Here is a 26142-nt window from a genome sequence, read left to right as displayed (position 1 = left end):
CTTGCAAGGATTTATATTTGTGCTTTTGAATTATATGATTTTAGGTTTCTTTCCTTAAACACAGGAAGCAAAAATAACTTTGTCACACCTGCCAATGCTGAGTGAATTTTAAAAATGTAATTTTTAAAAATTATATATTTTTACCAGCCATGAAACTGAATTTTGCATTATTTTTAAATAAATATTATTTTCTTTAAAATCATTATCATTTGCAGGATATTTCGCAAATAGTTTTGAGATGGGATTAGGAATATTAGCATATACTGTACACTTCCGTCCAAAAGTATTTTAAAGTCCCCTGTAGTCAATCATTTCATCCCTTAAAACTCATCTTTGATCACCAAAATTACATATTAAAACATATTAAAATAGAAAACATTTATTTTAAATTCTAATAATAGTTCACAATATAACTGTTTTTCTTCTATTTTTATCAAATAAATGCAGCTTGGGTGACCATAAGAAACATTAAACGTTTTGATGGCATAATGTGACGAATATACCATAGAACAGCTTCCTCGTTTTGAAGATGCACAATTCGCAAAATCATTAGCAGACTGTTTAAATGTCTTTATATGAGCTGCTCATGTTAACATTAACACAAAGGGACTGACAAAATGAGACAATGCAGGAGAAATATCTCTCCAGAGTGATGCTGTGTTTTTTGCCCTGTGGGCAAGAGTCAGGTCACGGGGCCCACACCACTAGCTAGCCATATGGGCATCAAGACCTGCAGGAAACCAACCAGTCACCCAAGAAAAACACGGGCGGTACTGCCAAAACCACAGCACTCCAGGGCACAGGACAAAGAAGAGGAGACATTTTTCCTTGTCAAGGACTTAGATAAACACAGACACTAAGTCAGACCTGAGAAAAGGTGGAATGTGAGTAAAAAAAAAAAGAGATGAGAGATCGAGTGGGGTGAGGGGGGGGTGAGGAAGGCGATCCACTGGTGGTCCGTAATGTCACAACACGGGGGTATTGAGTGGAGAGATACGGGAAGGCTGGTCTTGTGAAGGTGAAATCGATAACATGTTAAGCCTGTCCATCTGGAGAGGTTACTACAAACTACTATACACTACACATAGCTAGAGTCTAAGCCACTAGTGTGTGTGTGTGTGTGTGTGTGTGTGTGTGTGTGTGTGTGTGTGAGACCAAGAAAGAAAGTGCTTGCATATGCAAGCCCGTGCGCTTTTGGTGAAGTTAGCCCATTGGCCCACGTGTGTTTATGGTCACTGAGGTAGAAATGTCAATGTGCAACGGCCGATTTCATGTTGCTTACAATATGCCATGTTAGATTACCCATGCTGATGCAAATTGCCCATTTGCCTGTGATTGTCTGTCTGTGTGAGAGTACCGTGTCATTTTTGCGTTCACTTTTGACTTACCATGAGCCCGGCAAGACACGTCATCCCTCCACCCAGCTCACACACCGAGGAGCCCCTGTGAGACAGAGAGATAGAAGGGGGCTGTATGCGCTATTTAGCGTAAAATTTGAAGTACATGAGTATGGGAGTGAAGTTTTTCAGTTTAAATGAGAGGAAAACAGGAGGATGAGAGAGATAAAGAGAGACGCAGAGAGGGAGATGGCTGTTGTGTCTTGACAATAACGCTAATTAACTTGCCCGTGTAGGGGGATGCCATTGATTGGAATGCAATTCCACTGGGCTCATTGATCTTAACCTTCCTCTCCCTTCTTCTCTCTGCATGTGAGCGGGTGTATATGTGTTGACAAAAGAAAGCGCAATTGTCCTTTTTCCTGCTGGAAATGTGGATTTGCGGTATAGTAGGAACTGGAAGTTAATTAAACGTACGGGATCAGTTTTCTGCTTCGATTCTGTACAGTACAGTGATGTTTCAAATGGTAATACTGTTGTATTTTTATATGTATAATGGTACTGAATTAGGGGTGTCGCAATATACCAGTATTTATGATAATCGTGATATTAAAAAATAAAAGTAGAGATATTGATATTATGTTAATTTGACACGATAATCCCAAATAATCCCGCACCTGTAACTGATACTTCCCAAAAACACCGTCGTAAAACACAAAAAAGAAGACCTAGGTTGCGTCCGAAATCACATACTTCCTGTGTAGGTACTTATTTTAAATAAGTAATTACTTCGCGACCGCTAAAAAAGTATGTGATGTAAAAGGTATGAATGTATTCCAGAATGTAATGTTATCATGTGACCTACCAGCCTCAGTTGTGTCATTTCACTGCTATTCCTTAACCCTCTCACACGGCCTCATGGGATAGTAAAGTATACATCATACGCACACTTCAGAATCTCACCAGGAATAGTAGATCATCCGGGTAGTTTTTGCGTACTCCTTTATGAGTACTGTGAATACGGACACACTTATTTTGTCACATACTGTTTTTTAACTTGCCGCACAAAACACACTGAATTCAGCATAAATGCTTAACCTTGTTAATAATAACAAGGTTACATACTTGATATTATGTTAATTTGACATGATAATCCAAAATAATCCCGCACCAGTAACTGACAGTCCAACATACTTGCAACCATAGTTGTGTCCCAAATGACGCACTACACACTATGTACTATGTACTCAACCATGTAGTGTATGAATTTTATGAGGTTATTCTGTCAGTAAGCTGCGACATAATATTTAACAATTGGAATGTATAGGGATAGAGGAAGTCTTAGGATCACGTATAGGAGGTGATATAAATAAAGAATTATTGAAACGAGAAGCATTTTGGATTTATAAATTGAAATCACTGGCTCTTAACGGCATAAATGAGGAATTCGATTTTTATGTTTTCCTATAATGTGATGTAGAGATATTTGGATTAATACATGATTTTTACAAATGTCATAAATTAAATAAAATTAAATATTCTAACTGTGAAGATCGGTGTTGATTAATGACGATGTATTTCTAATGACTTCAATCATTAGGTCTTTCACTGTTGTGCAATTAATGTGGTTACCTGGATTGATATATAAGGATTTTTAATTTGTCTAAATGGTTAAATGGAAAGAAAGGGGGAAAGAATGTTTTTTTGACTGTGGGATACTCTGTTATTGTGTTTAATGTAAGATTATGTCTTGTGTTTCATGAAAATTATTGTCGGCTGCGTTTAACAGGATCATATTGTATGTGGATAAGTGCTGTTGAACACATTTAATTGAGTCAGTGATTTTTAACATTGGCCAATTTTGATGACGTCGATATAATTAATTGTTTAAATAGTGGCTGGAGGGATTTAGATTATTCAACATATTGAAGAAGGCCTGTGAGCCGAAACATCTGTTGTTTATTCCCGTGAAAAATGTGAAATAAAGTGTCTAAAAGGGTTTCGGATTCTGAGTGCGGATCATTGCTGTTTCTTGAAGTTCTTCTGTCATTTAACATCGGAATCTGATAGCCCCTCCCCTTGCTGCGACAGTTGAGTGCATGAAGTGTCCAACATTCCACACTTTGTTTTTTCGGTTAATTAAGTGCATCGTTCGGGTATGTGAAGTGCACTTTTTCTTTTTGGAATTTTCAGTGTGAACACACTACTCACACTCAGGGCTGTTGCTAGATGGACGAAAGGTGGTGACGAATCTATGGCCCTTCGGCCTTAGGGGGACCCCACGATTTCAACCGAGGGGGACAAAGAACGTGATTTCAAGCATTGGGACATACATGTTAGCATCCGGCTAAATTGTGTAGCTTCTACAGCAGAATTTGACTGGAAAAATGTAATTCAAACCACACGTCAACAACTATATACAGTGAGGAAAATAAGTATTTGAACACCCTGTTATTTTGCAAGTTCTCCCACTTAGAAATCATGGAGGGGTCTGAAATTGTCATCGTAGGTGCATGTCCACTGTGAGAGACATAATCTAAAAAAAAAAATCCAGAAATCACAATGTATGATTTTTTTAACTATTTATTTGTATGATACAGCTGCAAATAAGTATTTGAACACCTGAGAAAATCAATGTTAATATTTGGCACAGTAGCCTTTGTTTGCAATTACAGAGGTCAAACGTTTCCTGTAGTTTTTCACCAGGTTTGCACACACTGCAGGAGGGATTTTGGCCCACTCCTCCACACAGATCTTCTCTAGATCAGTCAGGTTTCTGGGCTGTCGCTGAGAAACATGGAGTTTGAGCTCCCTCCAAAGATTCTCTATTGGGTTTAGGTCTGGAGACTGGCTAGGCCACGCCAGAACCTTGATATGCTTCTTACAGAGCCACTCCTTGGTTATCCTGGCTGTGTGCTTCGGGTCATTGTCATGTTGGAAGACCCAGCCTCGACCCATCTTCAATGCTCTAACTGAGGGAAGGAGGTTGTTCCCCAAAATCTCGCAATACATGGCCCCGGTCATCCTCTCCTTAATACAGTGCAGTCGCCCTGTCCCATGTGCAGAAAAACACCCCCAAAGCATGATGCTACCACCCCCATGCTTCACAGTAGGGATGGTGTTCTTGGGATGGTACTCATCATTCTTCTTCCTCTAAACACGTTTAGTGGAATTATGACCAAAAAGTTCTATTTTGGTCTCATCTGACCACATGACTTTCTCCCATGACTCCTCTGGATCATCCAAATGGTCATTGGCAAACTTAAGACGGGCCTTGACATGTGCTGGTTTAAGCAGGGGAACCTTCCGTGCCATGCATGATTTCAAACCATGACGTCTTAGTGTATTACCAACAGTAACCTTGGAAACGGTGGTCCCAGCTCTTTTCAGGTCATTGACCAGGTCCTCCCGTGTAGTTCTGGGCTGATTTCTCACCTTTCTTAGGATCATTGAGACCCCACGAGGTGAGATCTTGCATGGAGCCCCAGTCCGAGGGAGATTGACTGTCATGTTTAGCTTCTTCCATTTTCTAATGATTGCTCCAACAGTGGACCTTTTTTCACCAAGCTGCTTGGCAATTTCCCCGTAGCCCTTTCCAGCCTTGTGGAGGTGTACAATTTTGTCTCTAGTGTCTTTGGACAGCTCTTTGGTCTTGGCCATGTTAGTAGTTGGATTCTTACTTATTGTATGGGGTGGACAGGTGTCTTTATGCAGCTAACGACCTCAAACAGGTGCATCTAATTTAGGATAATAAATGGAGTGGAGGTGAACATTTTAAAGGCAGACTAACAGGTCTTTGAGGGTCAGAATTCTAGCTGATATACAGGTGTTCAAATACTTATTTGCAGCTGTATCATACAAATAAATAGTTAAAAAAAATCATATATTGTGATTTCTGGATTTTTTTTTTTAGATTATGTCTCTCACAGTGGACATGCACCTACGATGACAATTTCAGACCCCTCCATGATTTCCAAGTGGGAGAACTTGCAAAATAGCAGGGTGTTCAAATACTTATTTTCCTCACTGTAGATATTGGAAGCATTTTCCCCACTCTTTAAAAAGTTTATAAGCCTAATTGGCTTATAAGAATAATTATAGCCTAGATAGCCTAATTTGCTATCTGTGCATAATTATTTTATTATTTGCATTTAGAATTGCATTTTTTTCTCAGAACAAACTAAAGTGGTTTTATAAAGTCACAATTTCCTTTTTTATTTTTTATTCAGTGGCGGAAACAATTTTTGAATCACACCACAACAGTTAACACATACAGACACCTACTTTATAGAGACCTACAGCAGCCGAATGGATTAATTCATATGAAAGGTAATTCATATAATTCCCACAGGAACGGAGAATTTACACAAGGACTATAATTTGCATAGAGTTCATTTGTGTTTGTCATACGCAAAATATACAGTAGAGAGTCCTTGTAGATCAAAAGCAGTCCACAGCCGAACACACACACACACACACACACACACACACACACACCGGCAGCTTGACTTCATCACTTTGCCAGTCATTTCTGCGCTCCGTGACAACAGTCTCCATGTGTTTGTCTGCTCTCAGCCCGTGATCCGACACCTTCCATTGACAGAGAGACAGAGTGGAGGATGAAGAGAGAGCGATTGTTGTATGAGGGAGTGCAATTAAAAATTAATGCGCACAAAACTGCTAGTATGAGCCGCGACGGGGACAAAGCCCCAGTGACAGGTAGCTATTTGGCTGTACATTGGACTAGTGGAAAGAAAGGGAAAAAACCAAAGGGATGAAGAGAAGAGATGGGCGCTCTCTGTAAATTGACTTTTTTTTTTGTTCTGCTTTATCCTCCTCTTTTTCTCTTTTTGGTGAGTGCCTGATAACAGGTCTGGAAGATAGCGAGAGGGTGACAGTCCTTGATGACATACAGGAACAAGAGCGCACATCGACACACACACACGTGCACAAACACACTACACACACTCATGCAAATGAACTTCAGCTTTTAATTTAGAGGTCTGAATATGCGCAAAAGCGATACACGGACCAAATCACAACAGAACACAGGTCTTAACATCCTCCGTACACACACACACACTCCTGCAGAAGCATCAGCCCAAGGGCGTAAAACCCTGTATATGCCCAGTTGACCTTCAGCTTGCCGCTGTGTGATCGATAAGCTTCTCTTCCCTCCTCTGCCTCTTGAATGTAAAAACAGGAAATCAAAGGCTTGTGTACTGCCTTGAGTGCAAATCAAAAAGTGCCCCTTGCCTTTCTGTCACATGGCCAAAGTGTGTGTGTGTATATGTGACAGAGAGAGAGAGAAAGAGAATGTTATTGTACCTTACATTGAACACGTTCTGTACGCAGCCTAGCTGCCATTGCTTTGGCAATGCAAATACAGTTTTTGTCATGCCAATAAAGCACACTTAAATTGAAATTTAGAGGGGTGGGGGGGTGGGGGGTGGGGTTCCTCACGTAAACATGTGACGTTTCTTCAGGCAGTAGTAGGCCATCACCTCTTCAGAAGGCCAGACACCTGAAACAGAAAGAGAGAGGGGTTAGAAGAAGCATATTCACTGGTATGCCGTAACGTTGTTAATGTGTGTTGAAAGTACTGGGAACTATTCTTGCATACACATACTTGTGTACTCCCTGTCCCTGCGCAAAAAGATTGCCCTGTCAATCTAACAAGACAAGTTTTCACATTAAATTTAGTGCACATTACTGCATAATCTGGCCATAATCAGGCCATTCAGATATGAGTGGGCCGTTTGACTGAGATCTTTAAACCACCAATAAAAACATTTTTTACTTGGCATTTAGAGACGGGCTATACATTTGCATTGAAAGTGAGTAAAAACAGTATTATTGTGAAATATTTTTTATAATTGAAAAGAACAGTTCCATATTTTAATTTATTTTAATGGAAAAGTTTAATTTTCAGCAGTCATTACTCCAGTAATGGACATGAATTAGCCAGTAAAGTTCCTGCTTGTAATGGTAATCCACTAGATTTTATTATAAGGAATTATCCTTCTATTTCTTTTTTTCAGCCTCCTGATGTTCAAGAAATAAGTGATATTATTGATGAAATGAAAACATCTTCAACCGGCCATGATAACATTTCTTCATTCCTTGTCAAACAGATCAAGCAGTTTATTTTGCAGCCACTGGTTTTCATTTTTTCACTTTCTCTGAAAACAGGAGTTGTACCAGAGGATTTAAAAGTTGCCAAAGTTATTCCTCTGTTTAAAGCAGATGACCCTTGTTGCTTCAGTAATTATAGACCCATATCCATATTGCCTTGTTTTTCAAAAATATTAGAAAAAGTCATATATAAAAGGATCTTATTCCATCTTGATTCTAATTTAATTCTTTATAAACATCAGTATGGCTTCAGGAAAAGTCATTCCACATCTATGGCCTTGCTTTATTTGATTGACAAAGTTTCCTCTGCATTAGAAAATAATGAATTTACCTGTAGTATATTCGTTGACTTCTCAAAAGCTTTTGATACAGTCAACCATCATATTCTATTGAAAAAATTGCAAAAATATGGTTTTCATGATGTTACGCTTGAGTGGCTAAAAAATTATATTTCAAACAGACAACAGTTTGTTTGTATAATGGATGCTATTCCAACAAAGCCAGACTACTTTGTGGGGTCCCACAGGGGTCCATTCTTGGACCATTATTATTTCTTATTTATATTAATGATTTATCTAATGTGTCAAATATTCTTTTCCCAATAATGTTTGCAGATGACACAACTTTAGTTTATTCTCATTCAAATTTTAATTTTCTGATTAAAAATGTAAATACTGGTTTAACTGCATATGACACATGGTTCAGATTAAATAAGTTATCGCTGAATACAAAAAAAATCTAATTATATAATTTTTAGTGGAAAAAAATCATATTCTAAGGACCTCTCAAAAGTCAAAATGGAGACTGTGGAGATATCCCAAGTTTCAACAACAAGATTCCTCGGAATTTTTGTTGATGAGAACTTGAATTGGAAAACACAAATTGACTGGGTTAGCAAGAAAATAAATAAATCTATTGGTATAATTAGGAGGATTAGCAATCTTATTACTACAAATTGTCTTCTTACACTCTATTACAGTTTAATTTATCCATATCTTTCATATTGTAATATAGTTTGGGCAAGCACTTTTCCTTCCACACTTCATAGAATTTTGGTTCTTCACAAACTTTTTGTCAGGATTGCAACCCGATCTGAGTCACATTCTTCATCTGTGCCTCTATTTCAGAATCTTCAGATACTTACTGTGTATGATATTAATATCACTCAAATATGTGTTTTTATTTATAAGGTATATTTTAATTATGAAAATATCCCAGAGCACTTTAAGACTTATTTTAAATTTAACTCACAGGTTCACTCTTATTCAACTCGTCAATCCTTAGATCTTCATCTTCCAAAGTTTCTTACGTGCAGAGGTCAATTTACTATCAGATTTAGGGGTACCAAATTATGGAACAGTTTTTCCCACTTAGCAATAAACTCCTCCTCATTAAAATGTTATAAAAGATATTTAAAAGCCCATTTAACTGCTGTTCTAAAATGTTTATATAGAAATTAATTTTTTTTTAATGTTATGATCATATTTTTTGTTTATTATTTCTATTAATATAATCGTCATTAAAATTTGTTGATGTTATGTGTATGTATACATGTATGTGCATGTGTGTTTTGCGTGTGTGTTATGGATATATGTATTTCACTAGTTTGTTGTTATTTTTATGTAGTAAAATGTTTTTGTTTTTTATGTTTTTTGTTTTGATTTTATTGTAATTATGTCTATAGGTGGAGGCGTTAAATAAGCCCAGTTGGGTTTTTTTGCCTCTTCCTGCACATCATTAAATTGATAATATTTGTCTTATTTTTGTTTATATATTTTATGTTTTGTTATTATTATTATTTTTGTCATTTTGTAATTTTAAGGTGCAAATATAAATAAACAAACAAACAGTCTTCAGTGTCACACGATCCTTCAGAAATTATTCTAATATGCTCTACAATAACATTTCTCATGTTGAAAACAGTCATGCTGCTCAATATGCTTTGTGGAAATTGTGTCTTTTTTCAGGATTCTTTGATGAATAGAAAGTTGAATTAATCTTTGCTGTAAAAAAGTATTAATTTCTTTAAAATAAATATCTTATTGATCTTACTGAATATACTTATAAAACCATATGAAATGCCAATGTTTATATCAACTGTTATAGCAATTGTAAGAAGTGAATATTCAACTAGTTAATCATGCATGCAGTTACTGTAGTGTAACCATTTCATCTCACATTTCCTTGCATAGCAGTTGAGGGGGATTGATTAAATCACAGATAGTCAGCTCACAAAGAGACTTTAAGAACATATGACATTATTCATCATCATAGAAAGCAAGGAAACATTTGATGTATTACATACTGCATGCTCACACAAGGACAAGCCTACTTGGTTACCTTCACATGATGCAACATAAAGACAGTGTCTTTTGCAGTGGCGCTTTCTCTGTGTTCATGAACGCTCCCTGCTCGCTACAGTTCGCTTCCAACACACACACACACACACACACACACACACACACACACACACTCACACATATAAGATTCTGGCTACTTAGGCTTGTAAGCTGTGCACAGAGTGAGTGGGGGTCCAGCGAACGATTATCACAAGAAGCAGGCTGGTGGTCTTATCACCCACTGTCAGCCTCTGCTCCTTCTGCTAGCTCCAGCAAGAGCCATAAAGCTGCTATTGTCTCTCAGACACACACATACACACGTGCAGCTGAGGAAAAATAGTCATTTCAATAAACTTAGGCCCCTGAGCTGTCTGCCTTTGATGGGAGCTCTTATGTGTTTGGATTTGTGTGTGTAACTTTACTTTCGTTTGCAACGTATCTTCATGTATAAATTTGTGAAGTGTTTTAAAAAGAAAGAAGAAATAAAACACCAATGTTTTTGGTGTGCAAACACTGGATCATTCTATGAAACACTGCCTTTTTAGGTTGTACATTTCTGTAAGATTTTAAACAATCTGTCAGACAAACATGTGTTCAGATATTAAAAAACTTAACTGTGCCAACTTAAGTTTAAAGGGATGGTTCACCCAAAAATTCTGTCATCATTTACTCACCCTCATATCGTTCCAAACCTGCATGACTTTCTTATTTTGAAGATCTTTTGTTGGTAACATACCAATAAATAAATGAAGGTTTGGGAAATGATAACAATAAATGATGACAAATTTAATTTTGAGTGATCCCGTTAATTAAGAGATTTTGATATATGTCACAATATAAATATGCCTTCAAAGACATTACATTACCTTATGCTGGAAGGTACTTCTTAAAAGTAGAATTTAAAATCGATATTTACATATTTACACAAATACACTTTTTAGCTATCACAAGGTTGAAGGTAATCGGGTTGACATTTTAAGAGAAACCCCTACTGACAAAAGTAACAAAACGTAAGATAAAATTAAAAAAAAGGACACTTTAAAAGGATTCATGTCAGGAAACTTGTCATTATGACAGATTTTTTGATTTATGCAATAGTTTATTACTCAGAAATGGGAAAAATATGACAGTCTAGAAAAGAAAAGAAAAACAGAGAGAGAGAATAAAGCCAAATGATAGATTGATTTCCAAAATGTGCTACTTGTGTATATAACAGCAAGGAGAAGTTAAAATCACATCCCTTTGACTAAAGGAAAAGGAAGAAAAAAAATCCTGGATTTATCAAAAAGATCTATATTACAGCATAGTAAAAGTTGCATATCCATAAAATCCCTAAAATTATTTTCACATAAGCAGTCCTTTAGCAGAATGACCCTGCTAATGATTTTGTGCAGTGCATGCAAGAACGGTAGAAATGCAGAAGGTTAGAGAGAGAGAGAGAGAGAGAGAGAGGGATGGTGAGAAAAAAAAAATGTGTGTGTGCATTTGTAAGACAGAGTCGATATAATAAGCAGCTTATGACCTGCCTTTCAGGAAGGCCTGTTAAAGCCTGTCTCTCTCAACCTCTCTGCACCATCAGCTTGAGATTAACTCAACCAAGCAAGATTTAATAATGTCTATTGATAAAACGTCAACATATGCCTCTGCCATTAAAAGAAGGCAGCACCTGCTTGCTATTCCACTTGCTGATGAACCATCTGACATTTTGAGAGGCTAGTGTAAGATTTATCACATAAGGATTGTAGCTAGACAGAAAAAAAAAAAAAAAAAAAACTTATGACACTTAGAGGTCATAACAACTACTTCTAGGCTCATCCAGGTGGCCCACCTGGGCCGATTAATTCGGCTGTCTGTAATCTCTGAAGACCCAGCCTCCTCTGTGACTGGGAATTTAAAAAGCCAATAACCGTGAGTTTGAATGATGGGCTAAATCTTATCATTTTTAATTTTGCAGTGATAAACCTAGAAATATGCTTCAGGAAAGTGTAATGCGGTGTCTTTAATAATTAACTCCTGTAGTGTTACATAGATGAAAGAACATTTCTGAAGAAAGCGCCTGAGGTTTCTTAAATAGACTGTGTACACAAATGTATTAATGGCATTTTCATAAGTTTGACGTTCTTTAAAATGACATTTGAAATGGATTGATTCAGCAATTGTACAAATGGTGAGATAACACAGGAGCTGCTTAATAAGGGCAAGAGTTTTTCGGCTTTTATAGGTCTTTTCAATAATGATACGCTGAGATATAACATATATTCCAGTAAAGCAGCTTTGAATCATATTCAAAGGCGCTATACAAAAAAACATCACCATAAAACACTATTTCGAAGTGCTTTTTATGCAACAATAATACGATAATTAATACATACCACAATTCCACAATACATTCTTGGGAATCTTCCTTAAACATTAAGGTCAAAGACCTTATTCAGAAATTAAATACATTTATAACCATCCTGAATTCTGTAAGCGTATTCAGTGTGTATGTTTTTGTTTGAAGTTGAAGTTGTGTTGTCAGTTTATTGATTTTCTAAAATTGTATGCAGTCACATAAGAGATTTTTTTGTAGTTAAAATTTTATTGCAAACACGTAAACATACAAAAAGTTTAAAATATTTTTTTTTATTAAGAGGGTCATGAATTGAGAATGACATTATGACATATTGTATGACAAGAGGTCATTGTAAAAATATTCTATAGGCTTCAGTACTCAAAACTCATTTTTTAAACCAAGCAGGCAAAACGACTCGTTTGTATTTTGTCACATTATGACGTAATATTGCGTCGAAAAACTGCGTCTGCAGAAGAAAATCAACGTCTGCTTCTACATAATTGACTTTTTAGCCCCGCCCACCGATTTGCACATTATGTAGTAGTAAAACACTAGACACAATTTTAGCAAAAAACGAATTACAAGACATTTTGAAGTGCCAAGTAGTGGAAAAACACATTCCTTAACATTGCCTTCCTTGTGATCCTAACATTAAACATGGATGAACTTTATATTTTAAAGAAGTTTCAGTTCGCATCAGGAAGACACTGTTCATTTGTTCACTTTTCAGAGAGACTGAGACATGATGTCATGACGAATGTCGCAACACACAAGTGTGAGTAACAGTGTTTTTACCATTGCGTTATTTGATATATTTATTCTGTAGTGCAGCAGTCAAACTGTGGACATCTGTGAAAGTTGTGATTTGCCTATCTTTTCTTTGCTTCGGCATTTAGGGGGTTAATGCGGGGGGGTTCCCGGATATGGAAAAAAGCATGTAAAACAATGCTTTTGTTAATGTTTTCATCTAAGCCATGCCCTGTAATCCTTAATAAAATCTGTAAGACATTACAACAAATTTCATTTTATTTAAAACACTGCAAATGAAAATGTACGTTTTCACTTTAATGAAAAGGATAAATGATGAAAAGCATTTAAGAACGACAGTGTGACAGAAGTTGGTACATTCATTCATAATTCTGTTTACATGAAACACCGCAAGTTATCCTCTCAGCTATGTGGTAACTCCAAGAAGTTAAAAACTTTATTTGCCACAACCAAGACTTAGCTATAAAGCATATGTGATGCATATAAATGTTTCACATTGTTGGCAAATGTTTCAACTATGTCATGAGGTCATTTTCAACATCGAAAGTTCTTAAAACAATTCCACAAATTATAATATGCAAAACGGTTACCAAATCATAGCAGAGGGTGTTTACTTAAAAGTCTTGAATGCGGCATGTAAAACAGTGTTTGAAAGAAAGGGTCAAAAACTGAATAAAATAGCTTATTACTTCTAAATTAGGATGTTTTTTGATGTAAAAATCATCTTGATAACATTATAAGTGGACCTCAGAGAACATTACAAAATCTTTTTTTTTTTAATCCAGTTCATGACCCCTTTAATATGTTTATTCTGCAAGGATGCATTAAATTGAACAAAAGTAACATTAAAGAAATGTCACAAAGGAGTTTTATAGAGTTTTTATCATTTTCTATTCATCAAAGAAAAAATATATATATCATGGTTGGTTTCCACAAAAATATTAAGCAGTTGATACATTGATAATAAAGAAATGTTTTTTGAGCACCAAATCAGCATATTAGAATAAATTCTGAAGGATCATGTGACACTGAAGACTGGAGTAATGATACAACTTTGCATCATGGGAATACATTACATTTTCAAATATATTCAAAAAGAAAACATTGTAATAATATTTCACAGTATTACAGTTCTTACTGTATTTTTAATCAAATAAATGCCTTGGTGGAAATTTCAAAAACATTAAAAATGACCCCAAAACTTAAACGATAATGTAGTACATTTAGTACTGACATGAACACTAAAAGTCCTGAATCTAAAACTTAAATCTAAATTAGAGACCAAAAGCAGACATGTGCATGTAAAGGTGTGTGTTTTACTTATAGGCCAGAAATCAAGATGCACTTGAGGAAATAAAGAAGGCATGAGGTGATGGCAGATAAACCTCTTCATGAGGATAATGCAATCACTTCTCTCCATCAATTACCAAATGAGACACAGATCAGTCTCTGCTCCTCAAACTTGTTCTTTCTTTTTCTCTACTTCCCTCAAATGTTGATGTAAACCCCACAATGTAAAAGTGTAGTTAAGTAAAAACTTACATACGCAGCAGCTCATTATGCTACTGTATCTGAACAGCAAAACGATGTATAAAAAAAGGTGTTTTAAATTTTCTTTGAAAAGTCAATACATTTGCAATTTTGTTTATTGCCGCTAGTGGCGCAGAAATGTCACCCAACTGTGGTCCTCCAGCAAGCAGCCTAAGTGTAGATGAACTCTTAACCTTGTGAACGACTAATCCTGGTGGAAATGCCAGACACTAATCATATGAGCCGGGATGAGACGCACAAATGCCGCCCGGTACTTACTTACGCACACACTATAGTTGCTGTGCTCTGGAGACACTTGTTTGCTTGCATGTACGTAGAGACCGTCAACGTCATGGGCTTAAACAGGAACAATGAACAGGACAAAAAATAAGCTTACCACAACACTTTATGGAATGTTAGATACGGAGGTAAAAGATTGCCATGCCACACAGCCCTAGCTAAAAACCTATAATGAATCAATCATACATCACAACATTAAAAATCTATACAGCAAAGTGAAATGGAAAAAAAAGACAGTTCTCTCATAATTGTGTGTTCCCTCCTCAGTTTCAGGATGCGGGCCAGCCCTGAGCTTTCTCCAGATGATCTCCACATTACCGTCGGCCTCTGATAATTCCTAAGCCTCCTCCATTTCAGATCCAATAACGGATAAGAGAGCATTTCAGCATGATCAACTGCAATCTGTTCCCTCACACCGCTACTTTACTCCAACTCAGGATTACTGAACACACACTCACTCACTCACTCTCACACGTACATCCGAAGACATCCAAAGTGATTGCTTCTGACCCCAACCTATCCTCTCTGAGATGCAAAAACACAGTGCAGTTCCTGCAAGAACCAACCAGGGCTGTTGAAGACCTGGACCTATATTACAGAAACAGCCTGTCTTAAGTCTGAGTCTTAAGTTTAATGTGCAAAATGAGATCATTATGGTTACTAAACAGAAGATTCTGAGTTGGAATGTTTAAATAATATGCTCACTGATTTCAAATGTATACGCCAAATTCTATGGCATACACTCTAAAGTGTGTTGCAGATGGTCACTTTGTTGATTATAAAGCAATTTATTTTTGATGCGCCATGCTAGCTCATATCCGCTATGGAGTGCAACAGTAGCCGCCCACTTTTTCTGTGGCTTTGGCTCAGGAAGTATTTTTCCCATAGGGATTTTAAAAAGTCTTTGTTAAAGAGTGATATGCCATGAACCAAACCAACTAGATATGAGGTGAACCACAACATTGCAAACGTTGATTTAAAGTATTCGGAACAAAAAGGCAAGAAGAAAAAAAAATATATATACAAAAATTCTGAGAGCATAGGGAGAATGACTCATTCACAGTGCTTCATGGGATTGAATGGGCACTAAAGAGTTCTTTTGGCATGATTTGGGTGTTTTGATTTTCTGACATCTGGATTTTCTGACATCTGGTGTAGATCTTTTTGGATAATCATGGGGAATGTCGTCTTCACCTGGGTAGACATGGCCTAATGTTTAGAGTGTTAGACACGGGTTCGATTCTCAGTACCAGAATTCTTTTGACAGAATTCAGCTGTTAACAGAATTATTAGCTGTTATTATTCAAAAAATAAGTTGAGATAATGCTGGCTGATGGCTTCAACAAAAACATATACCTTTGGTTAACAATGTCATAGTTCAAAGTATACCTGTCTTTAAAGGTTATTAAAATAAGTTATTAAAAATCAATTCCCCTATGGAGAAAATGAATAGGATTTTTACTTTCAAAACTTAACTGTTGTGCTATATAGCTGACTAACTTTTAATACTATTCTAAACATTTAATGAAACCATCCACGGGACATGACCCAGGGCAGAATTGAATCAGAGTCCCAATGAGCCAATAGTTCTGCTGTCGGGTCTTTGCGTCACTGTTCTGACATATAAGCTGCTTTATAATGGTTATGGCTTCAATCATACAGTATACTGTACTGCCACATTATAAAATTTGTATTACCGCCAGGCTTTTGTTTTTCTCAAGCATTACATAATGTGAAGATATTAAGCCAGACTTAGTTATCCTGTTATGAATAACCTTTGGATTTCCGTCCATCAAGTTTCCAAAAACAGTTTAAACTGAATTGTGAGCCAAAATACCTGTTGCTGTCATATAACATTACTCATACCATGATGCATTTGGACACACCGCCCACCCCTAAAACACTTGGTTCACATTTGACAAGCTTAATCTTTTACAACGCAAACCCACACACGCATTCATACAGACACACACCCCTCAGCAATTTTCAGTGCACAAAAAAGGAAGCCTCTAACCACACAGCTCCAGCACACCAAAATGACAGAATACAGAGGGGGAAAAAAGCCTTTCCGTCTTGCCCAGCTGCGCACACGAGTGTGTTTTCAAAGCCGCAACACTGTGCCTCGGGCAGATAAGGCCGCCCTCCTCTCTTGGTAAACAACTTTTTTGGATTAGGGGTGGCGGTGTATAATGAGGGGAGAAGAGCCATTGCTGCATTGTCACCGGCGCGCGGGGGCCGGTGCAACTCTTTGCTCTGCTATTTATCCGGTGGCCTGATAGCTTACTTATCTGTGAGAGAAAATGCCAAAGCTGACGGAATCTCATCTTCGCAGTGGCACGGCGCTGACGGCAGACTAATAGACATATCAGCACGCGGGTGCGGGGCTAAGCCGGTCAGATGAGCGGGTGCAGGCCGCAGCTGATTGATTAGCATAGGCTGGAACGGCGCGGGCCGTTGACAACCCCAGATTACAGACGCCGCACAAGCCTAAATTGCTTACTTCTCTCTGCTGCACTGTGGAACAGGGGCCCGCCAAATTACAGCCCTGTCACCTGAACAAGGTCTATTTGGAGAATGTTAATGCATATAAACAATTAAAGCGAGAGGGAGAGAAATGATAGGGATGAATAGAGAGAGGGAGAGAGAAGGAGAAGGGAAGAGTTTGATGAGAAAAAAGGGGTGAAGAGACGGCTGATGAGATATTGTAAACGTGCTGACGAAAACATCTCTTCTTATAAGCGCAGGCCCTTTCCTTTGTAAGAAATGAATTGTTTTAGTGCATACAGGTAATTACCACTGGGTTTTTTTTCTGTTTTTTTTTTCGGAGGTATAATGACCAGCCGCCAGTGACAAAAGGCGAGAATTTGAACGAGAATTTATTCATTAATGCGTCTGGAAAAAGTTCCTATTATAAACCTATTGAAAAGTCAGATGAAAATAGTGTCAGTGCGGCCCACTTTCCTTGTGATATAGCATCACAGTACTCTTGTTGGCAGCTATCTTAACCTACATTACTGCACGGCCCTGTAGGGGATACGGGAACATCGCTGTGAGAAAATGTGTGTGCTCAGTGGGTGATAATGTGTGAACAGTTATCCACTGCTGCAGGTGTGTGTGTGTGATTTAATGTGTACAGGTGAGAATGTGTTAACAGCAATAACAATGGACAGGCCAGAGCCAGACACACACACACGGAGATGTCTCAAGTGCGACATTGTCTATCATTGTTTACTTCTGAACTGTAACCATGACAACATGTCATCATGGTGTCATCCGTCTGACAGGTACTGCAACCAGTTTTTGTCCCTACCAGTGAATATTAAACCCTTTTATTGACTGATATATATATATATACATACTGTAACTACACTTATAATTAAACTAAACTAAAATTAAATTAAATAAAAAAATATACATACATACACATACATACATACATGCATATATGCATACATATATACACACACACGCATATACATTAGTGTAGTTATACATATACACTATTTATATATAATTAAAATGCAGAAAGAGACAACATGTTGCGCTAAAATTTACCCTTGGAAAATTGTTGATCATATTAAAACAACGATAATCCAGTCAACCTCATTAATCGGCCAGTCAGTTGTTGAACAATTAGTCTACCGTGACCCTCCCTGACATTTTAGGAAAGAGAAAAAAGAGAGAAGAAAAAAGCAATAGTATTGTCACAACATTATAAGTTGCTAAATTAAAAATAAGCAAAGATTAAGAGATAAACGTGTGCGTGATTGAGATGCGGGGCATTAAGTTCACAGAGCATTCCATAGGGCACATATGCTGGCTGTACCCTCAGCCCCGCAAACAGCAAAGGCCACTGAATTCCCTCCACATCCCTCTCTGACTCTCTCTTTCTCTGTCTGAGAACGGTCAAGCGGGGCGTCTGCAGGCTGTGCTTTGCGTTGCCGCTTTTCACTCTAAACGGAGATGAGCGTGGTGATATCCCCGGGCCAGCTCAGGGGGCCTCTATCTAACCCGAAATGATTTTTAGCACGCCGACTCAAGCACTTCCCAGAAGCAATGTCAACCCACTGCCAGCGTCTCTCTTTTTCTGCCTCCTCTCTCTTCCCGTGTGTGTGCGTGTGCATGCGGATTTGTGTGAGGAGAGAGAAAAGCAGTACAGACAGGGGGAAGTTAAAAAGCTTAGCAGCGAGGGTCAGCTCGCGACACAAGGGCTTATCGTTTTTCTGTCGCTCCCCCGCCAGCAAAAGAAGGGACCTTTTTTTTCTCTTCGTCTTTCAGGTGAAAAGCTTACTACTTCCCCTGCTCTCTCTCGTTTTTTCTGGTGCACACCCTGGCTCCTTTTCACATCTTGATGCCTTTTAAATGTCACTTATTTTACATGAGGTACTTTGTGGAGACGGGGAATCAGGAGCAATCAGGGCTATTATCCCTGTGGGGCGATGTCGGGTCCAGATGCATTACGACACCCTTCCTCCGGCTGGCCACTGCTGCAGTGTGCCACTTCTTGGGGAATTAAGTGGCATTATGGGGGAAGTGGCTGTGATGGGAACAGCATGGGCAGTGCAGGTAGAATGCTACTCTCCCTCTGCCTTAAGTGAGACCTCACCACCAGGGCCTAATCAGAGAGAAAGCCCTGGACAAAGCAAAGCTCCGGACACATGCAAACCCCGGCCCACCAGGGGAAAGCCAAGCCATTTAGAGCCATATGTGCACACCCAAGCGCACACATTTTTCCCTTAATATGCTCACACAATTTTGAGTGGACATGCTCCTGCTCTCTCTGTGAAGAATAATGTACATATAAATAACATGTGTAGAAATACCTGATACCAAGTTTTAAGGGGTGTCATGCATTTGTTTGAAGGGGGACCAATAGCAGTCCTGGGTCACTTGGTATCCTAGATGAGATGATGAAAAACCTCTTAATATTTCATTTTAAATAAAAAATTATAAATAAATTAAAAAGAATTAAAAAAATGTAAAGCTCCAACCTTGATCAAACTCACATGCCTGTAGCTTTAGGACCTAAACACACTGATTAACTTGTTCTGGTGTGTTTGATTAGGGCTGGAGCTCAACTCTGTAGGAAAGTGGACCTCGAACACGGAGTTGAAAAAAAACCTGTGCTAGAGGGCACATAACTGCACTTAACCCCGGGTTATTGTCGTTCTAAACGCTGCTTTTAACCTTGGGTAAAAACCAGCTGCTGCATTTGCCCGATCAATGACCCGGACACCACAAATATACAAATATGAACGTTTAGAAATGTACAGTGTCATTTGGAAACGGCAGCATTTTATTAAAAAATGTTATTAACACACATTTAACAACAACAACAACAACGACAACAAACACACACACACACACACACACATATATTATACATTTATACACATATTATACACATACATATATACAGATAATTATATTATCGTTTACACACACACACATGTGTGTGTGTATAAACGATAATGTAATTAAATCAATATGCTGTCAATTAATTAACAGATTTTTTTCTGTCTTACTGTCATTATTCTTTTTTACTTATGTTATTGTTCATTAATCTGTATTTCTTTTATGACTCTCAGGCTTTATATCTTTTATGATTTTTTGTTTAGTTTTTCCTGCATTCTCTGTAGTTACAAAGTTAACCAGCTATTTAGCAACTAGCACGCTATTTTCCTAACATAAAAAAAGATGTTACAGTCTTAGGCTTGTGGTTTAACAAGGGGTAAATAAAAAGACAAAGGTCTACGGCGTTGCTAAACAACACTACCAAAGTGTGACATCTCAGAGAATCCCAACAGACAGACGCTAACAGTGGCAGAAAAACATTAGCGGGGAAAGCCAAAACACATTAAGCGAGAACAACACTTCATGTAACTTCACAGTGGATCGAGACAAGTCCAAGCGCCTTCTATGGACAACTCAAAGCATTTAAATAAGAACAAAAAGATTAAATGCGGCATTTTCTTCCCTCCTCTAAGGACTCCAGGCACCTAGCAAATGAGGGTTATTCTTTTAAAGACTTAGCCTAAGGGCAAAGATACACTTTCTCAATCTGTGTCACTCCAGATGAACTTGGAGCAGATATTATGCCATCGGGGGAGGTATCTGTTGTTGGGGGATCATCTTGAAGCAAATTACAGATAAGATGAACTGAGTGCTGAGTATACTACTTAGCGGCAGATATTATGTGAGAAGTTGAGTAAATAAACGCCTTTGACACAGTCCTCATCACCTCATGCTGTATAGTTGAATCTACAGAGTGGTGATTCAATCCTGTGACTGTACCTGAGTAGCACTGGTTTATAGCCATTGGCCAAACACAGTCACGGGCCAGATGAAGCCACCGGTTTCACAGACCCTGCTGCTGTGGATGAGCTATTTCAGCAGGCTTACAGCAGCACTGCATGGGCACGGACACATCAAGATATGTGCAACAACTGCACAAACAAGTCAAAGACACAGGGCACTTAAGATGTGAAAAGAGACACACACATGAACAAATTGTGAACTTTCACCTTTTTCCACTGAAAGTCAAGCTGTTACTCACCACAGCAAAAGGACTAATCTCCCAGCATACCAGAGTACAATTGAAGAGCCTATCTGGTCAGGAATGTATTGTGAGCACCATATTACCACCTCTCAGAGCAGAAAACTATTGTATCCCAGCAAACCACAGTCAGTGTGAGGAATAATAGGCCGGTGTGAGTACAAAACTCCAATTTCTGAAAGAAAGAAAGAACAAAAAAGAAAGAAAGAATGATGAACAAAAGAAAAATAGAACGTGAGGATGTAAGAAAGAAAAGAAAGGCCTGGGTATACTTCATTTTCCGCGCTCTGCTCCGTCTTGCGCACAGTTGAGCGTGCAAGCCTTACAAAGTATACGCCTTTGGCCATGAGCACGGTAAGACGCGTTTGGCACATACACACTATCTAGTGGACTTTGTTTTCAAGCGCTCTAGTCACTGGCATGTGCGCTGCTGTGTGGATGTGCGTGGACCATCCTGATGACAAAATTACGTCACACTGACAGACAGTGCGCGGACCGTCGCAGAACGCGGGCAGCCGAAGTATACTTTGTGCTTAAGCTGGTTTGCTGGTCATAGCTGATTTCCCAATCTGGTCAAGCAGGTCTGGTTTTAGACAGGTTCTGGTCATAGACCAGCTAAATCAAAAAAAAATTTTTTCAGGAGAGATGTGGTCATTGGAGCATGAATACACAGGCACCCAATGGTCATTCTTAGTAGGTACAGTACCCACTTAAAAAAAAAAAAACCTAGAAAGCAAACATCTCTTGAACCAATTTTATTAATAGGTGAATATCCTACTTGGTCATTAAAGCAATTTAAGGGACTGAGGCCTGTTGAGGAGTACTGTTATGAGACGGCCTTCGCTGCTAGCCACAAACTAAAATAGAAGAGATGACCTGTGATATTCCTGATGGTGAGGGATAGCCCAGAGATCCTTATTACTCCGATGAAGCTCCTTGTTAAGACACCTCCAGAGGCCAAGGATGAGGAGGATGGGGAAGGCAAGTGTCCCAATTTACCCCCCAGCACTACAGGGCACAGACTCACCGCATTAAGGTACAGTCAAGTTTATCGGAGTAAAGATAGTGGTCAGTTACTGACACAAAGCGACCTTGAACATCATAGCTCTAGTAAGTAAGTGGCCTAGTGAGCTGCTTTACAGTCTGCTGTCTACATAGGCAATGACCTTCAAATGGGCCATTAACAGCAAAGGTATTTTGCGTTTAAACAAGTGAGACGTAGGGCAGTGGAATGAAAAAAACTGAACTTGAGAGAGCATGTTTTTAGAATGTTGTGTCATGTAAAAGACGCAGCAAAAGACGCAAGTACAACGGTCAAATATGACGGTCTAGCTCACGTTTATAGGAAACCAATGGAAAAGCAGGAAAGTGAACGGTCAACTAGATGCAAGAAAGATGCATGCCAACTAAAAAGCTATACATAGGCAGGAAATACTGTGAAAAAAAAAGTATATTCTATGAACTCATGCAATTTGGGGTAAATGTAACACATTTTGACAGCTTATATGTCTAAAAATGATCAAACTACATCCAAACTAAGCCACTGAAGACAAAAAAAAAAATATATATATAAAAACAGCCCTTCATTCCCTTTCAAGGGGTGGATAAAATCCCTCTGCAGATGAGATATTAATCAGAGTGAGCAGGAGATACACACAGTCTAATTGGAGATGCTGATTTGTTTAAATATTTAATTCCTAGAAAAGCCATGCTTCCCACAAGCATCCCTCCATCTCTCTTTTTTCCGCATGACCTTTCTTTCTGTCATCTCTTGTTGAAAACCCAGCTGGTTGGAAGGCAATTTAAAGGCTCATGTTTTGATCTGCCTCTTACTAATCTATACATACAAACATACACCTCTATATCTGTACACTTAAACAGTAAATATACACACATAATCTCCAAAGAGACTGTAAACCTATTTAATATGCAATGATACAAAGCACACACTGGAAATAAAAAAAAGGGTTGGGGGGACTCCTGTCGGTGTGTAATTAAGCATAATTATGTACCTTGCTTTAATTAGGCTAAGTAATAGGGCCATGTTCTTGCCAAGTAAAACAGCCTTTTACAGCACAGGCACAAACAATGGCTTCACATTAGTGGCAGGTTGGATTGGTGGAAGACCTGATCTCTGAGCAGTAACCCCAAAACAGAATTGAATCCTATAAGACAAAACATCAGTGTAAAAAGTAGTAATTGGTCATAATTTTAGATGATGGGAGGTAAATAGTTTATCTACATTTTTTACTGTTTTAATTTCTATCAGCTGTTGTTTCATTTGCATTAGTATGGACAAAAACAGAAACATTCTTCGAAATACCTTCTTTTGTGTTCCTCAGAAGAGTCTTATGGCGCTTTTCCACTACACAGTACCAGCTCGCCTCGGGTCGACTTGACTCGACTCGGCTTTGTTTGGTTTTCCACTGTGTAAAAGTTGTACCTGTACCTGCTTCCAGGTACTTTTTTTCGTACCACCTCCGGCGAGGTTCTAAGCGAGCTGAGGCGATACTAAAATGTGACGTGAAAACACGGCAGACTGCTGATTGGTCAGAGAGAATCGTCACTATTCACTGCGTCATCATTGCACACGCCAGACGGAATATCCTGAATAAAAAACAGCAAAAACAAAAACATCCAAAAACAGCATACACTCGATTTCCTCCATTGTCCTGTGTGTGTGGGAAGCGGGTGTGTCTCGCGCGTCTCGCGTAAAAGATTAAGTCACGGCAGTTTACTGCGGCGTCGCTATGACGACCAGGTACTATTGTGGAGGTACTATCTGGAATGGAAAACGGAGTGAAAAGCGAGCCGAGCCGAGCCGAAGCGAGTCGAGTCGAGTCGAGCTGGTACTGGTAATGGAAAAGCGCCATTACAGGCAGGACATGAGAGTCAGGTTGGTTTTTGGGTGAAATATGCCTTGGAAGTCGATTAGTTGAGATTTTCATTGCTCAAAATCATTTTTACCAGAGCATCCTATTTCACAACAGACCCAACTCCTTGCTGTGGACGACAGTGATCTGTTGTATGTAGATGTGTGTGTGTGTGTGTGCGCGTCACAATACGGAGAAGTACCGCGGTAATGAGTGCTCTCTCTTCTTCGGCTAGAGCATCATCTCACTAACCCTGCCAGCACTAGACGGCCATGCGCTGTGACGGACAGGAGCTATTGTTCGGGTGGGCTTGTATCTCTGGGTGACGAGTTGCCGCGGTGCTCTTGTCGCCGTGACACCGATGGACTAAAATGAAGAGAGCTCATCCCTCCCACTCAATTACTGACCCTGACAGCTTGCCATTGTCTGCCTGGCTCTATCATTAACGTCACTTATGAACTAGCAAGGCATTTATATATAGAACAGCCTTCTCAGCCAGCCACTTTCCACAACCCTTTTACACACACACACACACATTTTTGCGCTCTCTCTCCAATCCATATACACATACTATTCGAAGTGGTCCTTCTACATCTCTCTCGCCATTTCAACATACAAACGCTAAGGAAAAAACAAACAAACCTCATATGCACCTGTCAATATGACAAAAAGTCATATTGACAGGATGCACGGTCGAAAATGAAAACACCATATACTGGAATATAATGCAGTGGCATGCGCTATTCTGTGGGTTTGATATCACACAAAAGGGAAGGAGCTGAGAGATAAACAGAGGCATTGCAAGTGACAGTAAAGAAAAGGATGCAGGGGAGAGATAGGGAACAAAATAGAGAGACTGAGAATGAGAGTGGGCCGCAGCGCAAACCGTATCACACAGTCATTTTAACCAGCGTGATTGAAACGAGGTGAAGGCTGCGGTGGGCCCAGCCATTCCACTGTTTGCATTCATTCCAAAGAGCAGACTAAATAAATCCCCCACCATCTTTGGGCCAGCACGGAGATTAGAATGTCAAGATAAGCAAGGACATATGGCAGCCATTCAAAGAAAGCGCCAATGAAGCCGGGGCTGCCAACAATTCCCAATGTCACACTCTCTTCTTTCTTTCTCTAATGTACCCACTTCTCCCTCCCTTTCACTGCCTTTCGCTCGCTCAAATGTTAGTCGTTAGTCACTCCTATGCTCTAGTGCACACTGAATGAACCAATATGTAGTATATTCTAGCAGAAGCAATTTGTACTGGTCTTCTTTGAAAGACAATCCTGATGTACGTTATGTGCGAAAAAAAAAAAAAACCCGGCGTGAATAGAGACCGACTATTAATAAATAAATAAGAAAAACGGGGAATGCAGATTTGATGTTTATTCGCCTGCTTAACAGTCGATAAATTTAGTGGTGCGCTTTTCTCTTCAGGACTGTTGTAACATCAAGTAATTTGATAAATACCATTTTCAGCTAAAATCATTTCACTTTGTCGCAGTCGCATTCCATTCCTCCGCTTTAAAGAGACAAAACTCGCACTGGCGTCCTCCTGGCTCTGTACTGACTGACAGCACATGGGAGGTGTGTGCGTGGATGGGTGGAGGGGATCCTGCCAGGCCTGGTGGGGACCTCATATGAATATTTCACATCTCCATCTGAATATTTTAGGGCTGACATGCGCATGTAAACAGAGGCAGGCAAAGTGCCCAAATCCACTCAGGAGAGACTATTAAGCCGTCAGGCTCTCACTGACAGTCACTGTGCGCTGTGGCAACACAGGAAAGTCAGCAGACGATGGGGCATCGCCGCCAGACTGCTAATTTAACTTGTCTTCGGGAAAAAGAAAGAAAGGAAAGAAAGCAAGTTCACTTCTTCATGAGGATCCCCAGGGCAGAGAGCAGAGGCTGAGGTGTTGCTGGTCAACAGGCACAAGTGTTTATGTCTGTCTCTAGTGTACATTTGTAATGT

General features: G+C 38.9%; 1 protein-coding gene across 1 annotated transcript in view; it reads right to left on the bottom strand.

The window, feature by feature from the left end:
- The window catches only part of camkmt (calmodulin-lysine N-methyltransferase), a 103658-nt gene that overhangs the window by 24731 nt on the left and 52785 nt on the right, over positions 1 to 26142 (bottom strand). Inside the window, exons 4-5 of the mRNA XM_084093545.1 lie at positions 6801 to 6861; positions 1389 to 1443 (exon numbers count right to left, since the gene is read on the bottom strand). Coding sequence (XP_083949671.1) covers positions 1389 to 1443; positions 6801 to 6861 — 116 coding nt within the window. The remainder of the gene's footprint in view (positions 1 to 1388; positions 1444 to 6800; positions 6862 to 26142) is intronic.

This window comes from Abramis brama (assembly GCF_963993115.1).
Source record: "Abramis brama genome assembly, chromosome: 19".
Lineage (NCBI taxonomy): Eukaryota > Metazoa > Chordata > Actinopteri > Cypriniformes > Leuciscidae > Abramis > Abramis brama.
Note: the sequence above shows the minus strand (reverse complement) of the source record. Positions and strands in the feature narration are given on the sequence as shown.